Source organism: Diabrotica virgifera, chromosome 2 (genome assembly GCF_917563875.1).
Source record: "Diabrotica virgifera virgifera chromosome 2, PGI_DIABVI_V3a".
Lineage (NCBI taxonomy): Eukaryota > Metazoa > Arthropoda > Insecta > Coleoptera > Chrysomelidae > Diabrotica > Diabrotica virgifera.
Window position 1 is genome coordinate 221,616,213 of NC_065444.1, and position 14,887 is coordinate 221,631,099.

General features: G+C 31.9%; 1 protein-coding gene across 2 annotated transcripts in view; it reads right to left on the minus strand.

The window, feature by feature from the left end:
* Window positions 1–5,479, minus strand: part of LOC126880392 (uncharacterized) — a 62,123-nt gene extending 56,644 nt beyond the window's left edge. The window contains exon 1 of one of the 2 annotated variants that reach the window (XM_050644228.1): window positions 5,343–5,479. In XM_050644228.1, coding sequence (XP_050500185.1) covers window positions 5,343–5,360 — 18 coding nt within the window. In that variant the 5' untranslated portion in view covers window positions 5,361–5,479. Of the gene's footprint in view, window positions 1–2,488; window positions 2,621–5,342 lie in introns of those variants that run through there. The other variant, XM_050644227.1, reaches the window with a different exon arrangement.
* Between the last annotated feature and the right edge of the window lie 9,408 nt (window positions 5,480–14,887).

Consider the following 14,887-nt stretch of genomic DNA (forward strand, 5'->3'; position numbering starts at 1 on the left):
CGTTGAAATATTCGACTTCGAATTTGACGAATAAGAACCTACTTTTCATTAGCTAGAACTCTGCTTTTACTGGGTTTGCAGACTTCGTATTCACTTTTTTGTAAGCTATATTTTGCTAGAGTATTTTTTCGATAAAATTAGACATTAGACGTGACTGTACACGGGGGGACTGTTGTGAATTGCAACTTTTACAATTCGCTCTTGTCTTCACTGCAGCATCCATCTGGCTTTCAATTTTTAGAAGCCATGGAGGTGTCACCAGGAAAAGGGTCCAATAAATTTTTCAATTAAATATCTTTTAAAAATAGTTTTAAATATTTTTATTAGGTTGAAAAATTTGACTTTCATTTAGCAGATGTCGCTAGGCACCTACTCCATAAAGTCAGTTGCAGTGCGAGGATTAGCTCTCAGCGTTTGTCACTTGGGGCAGAGAACAGCAAACCTGCGCCTCTCTGATGATGACTCCAAATGGAGTCGAAAATCGTCGATTTAGAGTGCTGGTTTGCGCTCTCTGTGAAAAGTGAAAAATAAGACAGTTTTGCCTTCATATTGCATTTGAATAAAAATGGTATACGTTTTTATTTTTTTATTTTAAAATTAATTTTTGTTTTCTTGTTTGTTTTTTTTGCAATTTTTGACCCCGGGTTTTGACGCCCCTAAAGGATGGCGCCCGTGTGCATTGCACACTTTGCACATATGGTAGTGGGGGCCCTGGGTCCATGATATCTTTAGGATTTTTCTATACACCCACAGTTCAAATGCTTCCAACTTTTTAGTAGTCAACGCGTTAAGTGTCCATGCTTCTACATGGATAAGCGTGGACACTTTGTCCATGTGAGTCGAGACAAAGCAGAGTCGAGAAAATAAAACACCTTGCCAGCCTAACTCTCAAGTCTATCTTCAGTTGTCTTGCACAAAGTACCTTTCTCATTTTATTGAAGTTTGTTCTTGCTTTCTCTATTCGAACTTTGATTTCTTTGGAGTAATCGTTTGTGTGATTAATTATTGTGCCAAGATTGTTATAGTTTTCTTGTTCTAAACTTGTTCTAAAATTTTACCCTTAATTGTCATTCTTTTGATTAAAATTATTTAAAAGAAGTTATTTTATTACTACCACAATGATTGCGACTTTCAGCGGAGTCAGAGCTCCTGGAAAATTATTCATATTAACAATCTGTTGTTTTAGTTTTTTGTTTGTTTTTTTTAGTAATACTGAAAATACGTAGTTCATCATTTTATCAACCTCAACCAATTTTCAACTTTACCTCATAGATAAAAAAGTTCATTTTTAATTAAATATTTTTAACAGATTTGTGTAGGCTGTTCTGACGCCGTGAATACCTATTGGCTCCCGACATAATTTAATATTGCACTATTTGCATCTGGATTTTTGTTTACATTATAATCGTACCTAATACCCTATGTACTATGGGCTATTCCACGAATATACGCCTGTCTTGGATTATCGCGAGAACGAATATTTTAGTGTGCAACATAAGAAGTGCCAAAATAAATGGCTCTAATAATTGTTCCAATAAACAACAATGTATTTTGCAATTTACTTTCGTTCTTCATAATTTGCACAGTAAAATATTCGTTGTCGCGATAATCCAAGACAGGCGTATGTTCGTGGAACAGGGTATAGTACTAGGTAGGTACCTATTCGACTATTCCATTTTGACTGCGCGTCTACCAAAAGGCGCCGGGGCATCGACTGCACACGGGCGCTACATGGGCTAGAGCCGCCTCTGGCAATGCAACATCTAATGAAGTCAAAACAAGAGAAATAAATAAATTGCTGGTGTGGGAACGTAAAATTCTTCGAATGATACCTATATGGCCCATGGCCCTTGCAGAGACAGCGTAACAAACGAATGCAGACGCAGATACAATAACGAGCTACATAGAGTCTCTATTCGGAAAGGAAAATCTAGTCAGATATAAAGGCTAATAGACTCAGATGGACAGGGCATGTGACACGCAGTAACGTCAATCGCCTTATAAACAATGTGTTCTGGGAAAGGCCAGATAGAAGGAGGTCTGTAGGGCGGCCTAGAAAAAGGTGGAAAGATGCAGTCAAAGAAGATCTGGAGAAAATGGGAGTGCGACAATGGGAATTAGTGACACAGGACCGACAAACATGAAAAGCAATAGTAAACGCGGCAAAGACTCACGAAGAGTTGTAACGCCATTGATGATGATGATGATGATCCTTTTTCCAGCAACTGGTGGTCTAAGGAAAGATAGAGGGTAAGAGATCTAGGACGTAAAAATATGTCATGGCTGTGTAATATTCGCCAATGACAGGAATTCACAGACAAGACAATGTAGGTACGCTGGAGGCTTACGCAGAAATGCAAGGCACCTTAAGAAGAAGAAGAATTTTTTTTTCTAAAATTAAAAAATATACAGGGTGTAACAAAAATACAGGTCATAAATTTAATAGCATATTCTGGTACCAAAAATAGTTCGATTGAACCTAACTTACCTTTGTACAAATGTGCACATAAAAAAAGTTACAGCCCTTTGAAGTTACAAAATAAAAGTCGATTTTTTTAAATATATCGAAATCTGTTGGAGATATTTTATTGAAAATGGACATGTGGCATTCTTATGGCAGTCGTATCTGAAAAATAAATTATAGTAAAATTTAGACACCCCATAAAAATTTTATGGGGGTTTTGTTCTTTAAACCCCCCCAAACTATTGTGTACGTTCCAATTTAATTATTATTGTAGTACCATTAGTTAAACACAATGTTTTAAAAACTTTTTTGGCTCTTAGTACTTTTTCGAAAAGTCGAGTTTTATAGAGATATTTTGAATATTTGTCAAATCCACCACATATTTGTATATGGTTGTACGATTATGGAGACTTTGTAATAATATGAAAATTTATTTATGATTTACATTTTTAGGTATATTTTGAACAGTATTAAAAAAGAAGCCACATCTCGATAAAAGGTGCCTTATCAAAAAAATACAAACAGGAAAAAAAGTTTTAAAAACAATGTGTTTAACTAATGGTATCGCAGTAATAGTTTAATTGGAACGTACACAAACATTTGAGGGGTTTAAAGGAACAAAACCCTCATAAAATTTTTATGTAAACATATTAAAAAAGAAGTCGCAACTCGATAAAAACTGCCTTATCGAAAAAATACTAAGAGCCAAAAAAGTTTTGAAAATATTGAATTTAACTAATGATACCACAATAACAATTTAATTGGAACGTACACAAAAGTTTGGAGGCGTTTAAAGGAACAATATATACAGGGTGAGGCAGATAACTGGCCTATTAGAAATATCTCGAGAACTAAAGGCAACAGAATCATGAAAATTGGAATAAGGGGGTTTTGAAGGATGATCTCTTAAATGAAAATATTTTCATCTCTTTGCAACTTCCGGTTATACCGGAAGTTGCTTATAACTTCGTTTTTTTAAATGGGACACCCTGCATATTTTTACATTTTTGGATTCTCTTCGATGTCTTCTTTCTTAAAATATAAGGTTTTGTAATATTATACAGGGTATTTTAAAAGATAATTACGTTTTTTTATTAATTTCGTAGCAACATTCACACCCTGTAGAATTGTAGTAGTTTGACATCTAAAACTCTACTTACGTTCAAATGATTTTTAATATACTCTACTATTGTTAAGAATCATTAGTATAGCTAAATTTTTAATTTTAGTATACAGGGTTGGTCGAAACTCGGAATGAGTATTTTCTGAGTTTTCTTAAATGGAACACCCTGTATTTTAGTATTGTAATGAAATGATATTTTATGGTACTTTTTTATTTCTTAAGCATTCCCTATACCTAACTGCTTTAATTTGTGCTTAATTGTTAATCGCACCAACAATCTTAACTAAGAAGGTATTTCGATAGCTAAACCATTATTGGTAATTTTAAGGACCAGTCTGGATTAATATGTATTTATTTCGGAAAAATTATTTGGGATTGAGTATTTTCACGGCCAACCTAATAAAATTTTACGTATTTTTTGTTGCAATTAATGTTTAGCTTGAATCACCAATAACTCACAAATTAAAGCAGTTAGGTATAGGGAATGCTTAAGAAATAAAAAAGTACTATAAAATATCATTTCACTACAATACAAAAATATAGGGTGTTCCATTTAAGAAAACTCAGAAAATACTCATTCCGAGTTTCGACCAACCCTGTATACTAAAATTAAAAATTTAGCTATACTAATGATCTTAACAATAGTAGAGTATATTAAAAATCATTTGAACGTAAGTAGAGTTTTAGATGTCAAACTACTACAATTCTACAGGGTGTGAATGTTGCTACGAAATTAATAAAAAAACGTAATTATCTTTTAAAATACCCTGTATAATATTACAAAACCTTATATTTTAAGAAAGAAGACATCGAAGAGAATCCAAAAATGTAAAAATATACAGGGTGTCCCATTTAAAAAAACGAAGTTATTTATGATTTACATTGTATAACCGGAAGTTGCAAAGAGATGAAAATATTTTCATTTAAGAGATCATCCTTCAAAACCCCCTTATTCCAATTTTCATGATTCTGTTGCCTTTAGTTCTCGAGATATTTCTAATAGGCCAGTTATCTGCCTCACCCTATATATCAATCGGTTTTAAAACGTCTTGCGACGTTGTCCGATGCCTAATTTCCATGACACTATCATCCCATTGGCCCTCTCTAAGATCTCTTGCGCTCATCGCCTTCGTTATTCCCTCTCTCCAAGATTTCTTGGGTCTTCCTCTCTTTCTGCGGTTTGGTGGTACCCATTGCATAATTATTTTAGGGAGTCTTGAGTTATCCATCCTCTGGACGTGTCCGTACCATATAAAGGAACAATACCCCCATAAAATTTTTATGGGGTGAACAAATTTCACTATAATTTTTCTGTAAGATGTTCCTGCCATAAGAATGCCACATGTTCATTTTCAATACAAAATCTCTAATAGTTTTCGATATATTCAAAAAAATCGATTTCCATTTTGTAACTTCTAAGGGCTACAACTTTTTTTATGTGCACATTTGTACTAAGGTAAGTTAGGTTAAATCAAACTATTTTTGGTCCCAGAATATGTGATTTAATTCATGACCTGTATTTTTGTTACCCCTGTATAAATATAGAGGGCACTAATATAAAGAACTTGTTTATTCACATACTGTGTGCTGCCCTGCATAACGTGATTAACATTAAAAACACATTAAATAGGTAATTATTCTAAAACCAATTAGAAAATAATCAATTCCACTCCTAGAATCAAAAATATGATACAATTTATCATTCTAGAATACTTCTACGTAGAAAAACATCCAATAATAATAATAGTTACTTACAAATATTATTCTCGGCATCTTTAAATTTTGTAGAACCGTTTTATTGTTGTTAAAAAACTAACAGCGTAATGTTTGAACTCACTTGAAATGTCTGAAAGTGAAAGTCCCAAGAAAGTTCCCCTCTCACTCGGTGTTGTGGGTATTTCATGACATAATCAAATACGTTAACGAAATATTATGTCGTATTCATAATGATCAAAATTCCAAATTGACTTTGGTATAACTATTCAATTTAGTTTTTTTAGCTGATATTTTTATCGTAAATATTTTTTTGAATTCTTTCTTCTTCTGGTGCCTATCCGTTACGAATGTTGGCAGTCATTCTGGCAATGATAATCTTATTAGCTGCTGCCTTAAAAAGCTGTAGTAGATGTAGCCCGATCAGGGAACGCAAAATTTTACGAAAACCTCCAAAAAAATAAAGGAAGGATGAAAATTTGGGAATAGGTAGTTGAAATTGTCTATTATTATATAAGAAAAAGTTTACAATTCTACATCCCCTCCATTTTACAAAAATTGGAAAATACGGGGTGAAAATTTTTTTCTCGGGGGTGAAAAAGTATACGTTCAAAATAAGTCCGGAATTGGATAAAATGACTAATTCTAAGTAACTTTTGTTCTATAGAGTTTTTTACTAAGTCAATACTTTTCGAGTTATTTGCGAGTGAATGTGTTCATTTTTAACAAAAAAAAAAATGTTTTTGGACGGTTTTTTGGAGATAACTCAAAAAGTAAGTATTTTAGCGAAAAAAATATTCTTAATAAAAAAATAGCTTATAAAAAATTGAAAAAAAAAATGGTGTATGCGTGAGGTCTGTAGACCCAGTAGAAGCAGAGTTGCAGCTAATGAAATGTAGGTTCTTCTTAGTCAAATTCCAAATCGAACATTTCAATGTGAAATAACAAAAAAAAACGGAGCACTTTTCGGGGAAAATTCATTACAACTTTTTTAAAGTGTTTAAAAAAGGTTTATTTTTGTTTTTTAAAAAAACTTCTAACATTAAAAGTAAGTGAGTTACGCTTAAAATATTGTTGGTGCCTTTTATTTTTTGGTAAAAAAATGACGAAAATCACCCCTTAATTAGCTTCTCAAAAAAAATTAATCGTTACCGCTTTACAAGTCACTTTACTCAGAGCCGTGCGGTACATCTTTTCAATATGATGCAAGTCTTCGAAATGCCGCCCCTTAAGTATTATTGAAACTAAACTTTTATTTTTATTAAATGAACCTACACAAAATAAAGGACAACTTTTATTTTAAAAACAAAACATACTTTAAATTAAATGAAATATGTATTAACATTAAATAATATTTACAAACATTACAATTTTGTCCTTCTTACTGACTTTAATTTTGGTAAACTCGTCAATCAGATTGGTTAAAGTAGCAGCTAGTGAGGACTCTATAGGGCTTTTCATTCACAGTCATTTGTTTCGAGCTTCTGTCATGTGTCACATAATATTAATATATCTACGTCATACGTTATTGATATAACCAATGATGCAAACCAAAGACGTGTGACGTAGATATATTAATATTATGTGACACATGACAGAAGCTAGAAACAAATGACAATCGATGAAAAGCCCTATTGAAATAAGTGCTATATTTTTTAGTTTTGTTTGTCTTATGGACTTTAGTAAATAGTTTTTAATAATTTTTAATTTTGAAAAACTTCTTTACCCACTAGCTACCTCAGCAGAGAGTGTTAATAAAATTCTTAGTGGTACAACTATATTTGGGTATAAAGAAATTAGGTTATTTTGGCACAAACAGTTCAAAATCGCAAAACCTTAAAAAGAAGGTTACATGCAGTATGGTATGATTTGAGATATATCACGCAATTTTTGTAGATCATTTGCCTCTATATCCTATTTTTATTCTTTTTCTATTGAAAGTATTGAATGAAGATTCATACAATATTTTTCTAGTGTTTCATCAACTGTTTTCCTTCATTAAAAATATCATATAAAAATTTAAAATTTTTATTATGAGTTTCTAGAAGCGAAAATCGGCCAATCAAAAAATGAATGGCAATGTCTAAAATATAGATGAAACATTATTTATTTTAAATTTATCTTCCTCTGTTAAGAACTCATCCACAGATTTTTCATAATAAAATTGGCGATTTTTTCTCCTGGCTCCAATTTCATTTTCAGCTGGAAATTCGGAACATATACCAAGATTTTCTGCAATGTCATTAACAATAATTTTCATTTGGTCTTAGCCAAATTGTCTGTAACTTTTCATTTTTTTTATAGTCTCTGACAACATTTTTACACAATCTGACAAATTTATAGTTACATGTTACAACATCTTCGAGACTGAAGTTGTATGAAATACAATATCATGCCAATATAAATTTATAATTTTTAATATTTTTTGCTAATCCTCGTGCTTTGACTTTAGTTTCTGGACCTTTGTTGATGTCTTCTATTGTTTCGGATAAGGCATCATAATATATTTCACAAAATTTAAATCCTAAAGATTTCAATGCATCTATTCGGCTTGACCATCTAGTAGCACGCAACGGTTTTAGAGTTAGTTGTGAAACATGTTATTTTCAGAACTTCTCAACGCTTTGTAGAACCAGAAAAAAGTGTACAGTTCTTTTATGTATATTAAAAAAAGGTTGTTGTTTCTGTAGAAGAAAACGCTGCGTCATTTATGGCTAATTTTAAAGAGTGGCATGCGCAGGACACCTAAATCGCTCTCGGATATTTTTCAAGTAGGTATTCTATTTTGCACATCCTTTCTTGTTCCTTTCATATCGGTCCCGTTATCATAACCTTGTCCTCTAAGCAATTTTAACTTAAGACCTAACTTTTCCCAATTTGTCAAAAAAGTTCTGTTAAATCTTCAGTGGTTGAACCACTAGCTTCAAAAAAAAAAACAATAAAAAATTCTTCGATATGTATTATTATTTGTTCTGACAAGAATTAAAAGCGACAACTCTTATCGTCAATATGACAATATGTTCAATATAACTTACGTCTGGGGTACAATCGGCGATTATCGAAAAATATTTGCGATTTTTGCTATTTCGACAATTTTGTTTAAAATAGCATTACCCATTAAACTTATCAATTCATCTTGCCTACTGTTGCTTAAATAAGTCACTAAGCATGTATTAGACTTTCTTTGAACTATTCTGATATGTTCTTTCATTACTGGTTTAAACTCAAAGAGCAATTATTATTGTACTAACTTAAAAAAGTTTTCGTTATTAGGTTGAAACAAATGATCAGTTGTTCCACGAAAAATTAAACATTGTAGGGCCAAAAGTCGAATTATTTTCAAAACTTCTCTTCAAAAATGTTGGATTATCTAATATTATATTAAATTTTACTGATTATGCCGCCCCCCTTGTGATGCCGCCTGATGCGGCTGCCTCACCGCATCATAGCACCGCACGGCCCTGACTTTACTTATGTATTGTTTATATTATCTATATATAAGATTCATTGGTTCAAAGTGCTCAGTTTTGAAAAAAATTGGGTTTAAAATAAATCATTTTTTTTATTTTGAAAAAAATCGTAATTGTTTATGGAATTAACTTAAAAACAATTAGGAATACCAAAAATCTCAAAGAGTAATAAAATGTACGTTTTGCTTTTCTGAATATTTTTGATTTTTTGTTTTCTTGTTAGACAAAAGTTGGTTATGCTATGGCTGTTCAAAATTTGCCTAAACTCGTGATTAGTTACTCGTTCAAGCCATTTTAACTACAGCTTTTTCAAAACGAAGCACTTTGAACCGATGAAACTTATAGATCATATAAATAATACATAGACAAAGTAACTTGTGAAGTGGTAATGTTAAAATTTATATGTGATGCTAATTAGGGGGTGATTTTCGCGATTTTTTTACCAAAAAAATAAAAGGGACCAAAAATATTTTGAGCTTAATTCACTTACTTTTAATATTACAAGTTTTTTTAAAAAACAAAAATGAACCTTTTTTTATACACTTTAAAAAGGTTAAAATGAGTTTTCCCCTAAAAGTGCTCCATTTTTGGGTTATTTCACATTGAAATATTCGATTTGGAATTTGACGAAGAAGAACATACTTTTCATTAGCTGTAACTCTGCTTCTACTGGGTCTACAGACCTCATGTATACACCATTTTTTTTATGGGCTATATTTTTGCTAAGAATAGTTTTTTCGCTAAAATACTTACTATTTGAGTTATCTCCGAAAAACCGTTAAAAAACATGTTTTATTTTGTTAAACATGAAAATATTCACTCGCAAATAACTTGAAAAGTATTGACTTACTGAAAAAACTATAGAAAAAAAGTTGTTTACAATTAGTCATTTTATCCAATTCCGGTCTTATTTTGAATATATTTTTTTCATCTTCGAGAGGGGGTATTCCCCTCCATTTTTGTGAAATGGAGGGGGTGTAGAATTGTAAACTTTTTCTTATATAATAATAGACAATTTCAACTACCTATTCGCAAATTTTCATCCTTCCTTTATTTTTTTTGGGGTCAGATTGTTCTTTGATCGGGCTAATGTCGCAAACCAGGTCCTTATGTTTCTGAGCCAATATATTCTTCTTCTTCCGACGCCTCTTTTACCATTCACATTTCCCTGCAAAATGCATTTTAACAGGTTATAAATATTTTGTTTTATTTCTTAAAATAAATATTCTAATTGATGCACGTTATTTCCTTCTCTTTGTTAAGTTTTTGGAGTATTTTGGCACTTAAAATTTTGTCTATCCATGATATCTTAAGAATTCTTCTATATGCCCACATTTCGAACGTCTCTTCGTTGTTGCTTCCGTTAGAGTCCAAGGCTCTACTCCATATAATAAGATGGAGAATATATCGGATGAGTCTGAGTTTCAGTTCTAAATTCAAATTGTGTAATTTGAACAGCTTGGACATTTGGATGAACGCTGCCCTTGCTTTTTCTATTCTACCTATTATTTCTTAGGAGTGGTCCCACTGATTATTTAATGTAGCGCCAAAGTATTTACGTGTATTTTGGCACACGTTCTACTACTTTTTGGTTGATTGTAAACTGTACCCTCTCAATTCTTTCTTTGCTGATTATCATGACTTTAGTTTTAGAAGTGTTAATTTTTAGTCCATATTTGCTACTAACCTTTGCTACTTTATTCGTTAAAAGTTGTAACCCTCATGCAGTGTCGGCAAAGATAACGGTATCATCGGCAAAATTGTTTATAGTCTGGGCTGATTATCGGAGAATAGGCCATTTTAGGGAAAAGTTATTTACCACCAATTTTATTGCTGGAATCGAAGCTTTTATGATTATATATTAATAATATAGGTATGCAAAGTCCGCAGATAGTGTGCTACTTTTTTATTAACAAAATGGCGCCCCCAAAGCGTGTTTTTTTCAATTTTTGCTCCATAACTCAGAACATTTTAACTTTACACCAAAAACACCCTAATAAAAATTCACCGAAATTAAATTCTGCATAAAGACATGTTTTTCCCGATCAGTTCCGATGAAAATTTTCCTCGTAAAATGGGGGTTTTCCCAACAAAATCTTTAAATTTAAAATAAAGTTTTAGATAAGTAATTATCTACCAATAATTAAATAACTCGGTGACATAAAAGCTTTCTTGGTTTAGATTATAGTTCCAGAATCCGGTGAAAATTAAACGAATATTTTAGCAACAATTCAATTGTTAATTAATAATTTAAGGTCGCAATAATAACCAAAATAATTATGATACACTGATCAAACTTTGAAATCTTATAAAGATGAGATGCCTATTTAATATTTTGTCGACCAAATATAAATTTTTAATTTTTTTGAATAATCTTTAAATGTTTAAAAAAAATGTTATAAACAAATTAACGTTTCTCAGAAAGTTTTTATTATATTTTAATTTTAAAAAATAGGTAAAATGCATATTTTAAAGATATTGAAAATGAATGCGTTAAAACTTTTTTCCAACCATTTGCAAAAAAGTTATGAAACAGCAAAGTAAACATACGATTATTACGTTGTTTATAATTTTTTTTAATTCTTTCAAAGCGTAAAAGTGAGTTTAAAGTACAAGCTAATTACTTACAAAAAATATCGATTATTAGTTTAATAGTTATATTTTAATTAAAGATTATAAATATTTTTTTTGTAATTTACACGCGCGAAAGTAGACTAATACAGTACCGTAGCTATGTATTATGTATTATACCCGTCCACATACAAAACTCGCGCGAGTTTAAAGCGTGTCAGTCGCTTCGAGTGAACATCTCCGGCTCTGTATCAAGCCTACTTTCGCGCTAAAAATTACAAAAAAAAACATTTTTAATCTTTGATTAAAATATAACCATTGAACTAATGTTTGTTATTTCTTGAGAGTAATTAGTTTGTACAATAAACTCACTTTTAAGCTTTGAAACAATTAAAACAAATAATAAACAACGAAGAATCGTATGTTTACTTTTCTGTTTCATAACATTTTTGAAAATGGTTGGAAAAAATGTTTAAAGCATTCATTTTCAAGACCTTTGAAATACGCATTTTAAGTATTTTTTAAAATTATAATATAATAAACAATTTCTGAGAAATGTTAATTTGTTTATAACTATTTTTTTAAACATTTAAAGATTATGCAAAAAAAAATGAAAAATTTATATTTTATCAAATATACAAATATACATATACAAAATATGAAATAGGCATCACATCTTTTTAATCTTTCTAAGTTTGATCAATGTCTAATGATTATTTTGGTTGTTATTGCTACTGTAAATTGTTAATTAACAATTGAATTGTTGCTAAAATATTCGTTTAATTTTCACCGGCTTCTGCAGTTATAATCTATACCAAGAAAGCTTTTATTTCACCAAGTTATTTAATTATTGATAAATAATTACTTGCCCAAAAAAATTATTTGAAAATTTGAGATTTTGTTGGGAAACCCCACATTTTTCGAGGAACATTTTCGTCGGAGCAAATCGGGAAAAACATGCCTCTATGTAGAATTAAATTCGGGTGAATTTTTATTTTAGTGTTTTTGGTGTAAAGTTAAAATATTCGGAGTTATTACTATTCCGATGGGTGAGTTGCGGAATTTAATTAAAAATGGATATAATAAAACAAACGGTAATTTTATTTTTGCAACGAAAATGTGTTCGTTTAGGTCTCTCGGAGAGGGTCGCGTCGGTATGTGTGAATGGTTCGCATGCTGCGTAGTGACTAAAGAAAGCAACCACAAACGATGATCATGTTTGTATTCCTTTTCCCCTGACCAGATGATCACATAAATCACTATCAAGTCTGGCGTCTACTTTTACGGTTGTTAAGAAAAACAATTTCGAATGCATAGCTAGCTGTTGACACATTAACTGTCTGATAAAATACTTAATTAATGAGGGTGCAGTTTGTTGCCGCATAGACGAACAACAGATGTCACAGGGTAAGGCCATAACCTTCGTATTTGAATGTGCAGTTTGAATGACTAACGTTGTTTTGTTTTTGAGAAAAAATATTAAAATTACAATTAGCAAAAATAGTAATTAAAGCGTATCGCTATACACCCCCTTCTGAGAGACTAAAACGATAGATAATATATAATATATACAAATTACATATAATGAAAATTGAAAATAGGAAAAAAAAATAATGCAAAGTTTATACAAGGAGAAAGAAAAAAAATCACTTGATTCACTTTGAACTAACATTTTCTTGGTAAGTTCCAGTAAATCTTGCTTTTCTCCCCGGTCTGTTGTTGTTTGTTTTGCTGGTCATTTCTTTTCTATTTACCCGGACGACAAAAGTAAATGAATGTGAGCATTGTCGTCGGTGTTTGGTGCGTGGTGCGTGGTGCATGGTGCATGGTGCGTGTTGCTTAGTGCGTGATGCTTGGTGCGTGGTGCTTGTTGCGTGGTGCTTGACGCTTGTTGCGTGGTGCTTGGTGCGTGATGCTTGGTGCGTGGTGCTTGGCGCTTGTTGCGTGGTGCTTGGTCCTTGACGCTTGTTGCGTGGTGCTTGGTGCGTGATGCTTGGTGCGTGGTGCTTGTCGCTTGTTGCGTGGTGCTTGGTGCTTGACGCTTGTTGCGTGGTGCTTGGCGCTTGTTGCGTGGTGCTTGGTGCGTGGTGCTGGTGCGTGGTGCATGGTGCTGGTGCGTGGTGCGTGGTTGCTGTTAGTGTTTTGTGTGTGCTTGGGCAATTGACAAGCTACATAGCTGGATTTTCATGTCAGCTAATTCGGCTGTCAATTTCCGGATGGCCACTGCAATCCGATCGGAGACACTATTGTTGGCACTGGTCGTCATTGTTGCTGTTCACTGTATTTATTAACCGGCAAAAGTATATTAAAAAAAAACTAACTTTTTTTAAATTTTCGCGGCGGTTTAAAATACTCGCGAGGGTCACCAATATTCCGATGGGTGAGTTGCGGAATTTAATTAAAAATGGATATAATAAAACAAACGGTAATTTTATTTTTGCAACGAAAATGTGTTCGTTTAGGTCTCTCGGAGAGGGTCGCGTCGGTATGTGTGAATGGTTCGCATGCTGCGTAGTGACTAAAGAAAGCAACCACAAACGATGATCATGTTTGTATTCCTTTTTCCCTGACCAGATGATCACATAAATCACTATCAAGTCTGGCGTCTACTTTTATGGTTGTTAAGAAAAACAATTTCGAATGCATAGCTAGCTGTTGACACATTAACTGTCTGATAAAATACTTAATTAATGAGGGTGCAGTTTGTTGCCGCATAGACGAACAACAGATGTCACAGGGTAAGGCCATAACCTTCGTATTTGAATGTGCAGTTTGAATGACTAACGTTGTTTTGTTTTTGAGAAAAAATATTAAAATTACAATTAGCAAAAATAGTAATTAAAGCGTATCGCTATATTACCAATAATTGAAAAAAAACACGATTTGGGGGCGCCATTTTGTTAATAAAAAAAGTAGCACACTATCTACGGACTTTGCATACCTATATTATTAATATATAGGATCATAATATTCGACTCCAGCAATAAAATTGCTGATAAATAACCTTTCTTTGTACTTTACTAATTAGACCAGCGTATTATAACTATTTTTTTTTTAAATTTAAGGATTATGCAAAAAAACGAAACATTTATATTTTGTCGATAAAATATTAAATAAGCATCTCATCTTTATAATCTTTATAAGTTTGATCAATGTATCATGATTATTTTGGTTATTATTGCGATCGTAAATTGTTACTTAACAATTGAATTGTTGCTAAAATATTCGTTTAATTTTCACTGGCTTCTGGAATTACAATCTATACGCTCTGAGCTTCGCTTGTGTCGCTCCTAGCGGATGACTAATTCAACTTTCACCGGTAATTTTTAAATTTATTATTTAATTGTTATCGCTTAATGTTTACAACGCAAAAAAGTAATTAAATTGTAATCGATTTTTTTAAGATTTTGCTAATCATTTTGACGTTATATTGATGAAATATTAATTTCTTACTTCGGATACTTTCACAATTATCGTGTAGATGGCGCCAAGATTAATAGATTAATTTATAATTACATATTACGGAACATTAAAAAAACTTAAATT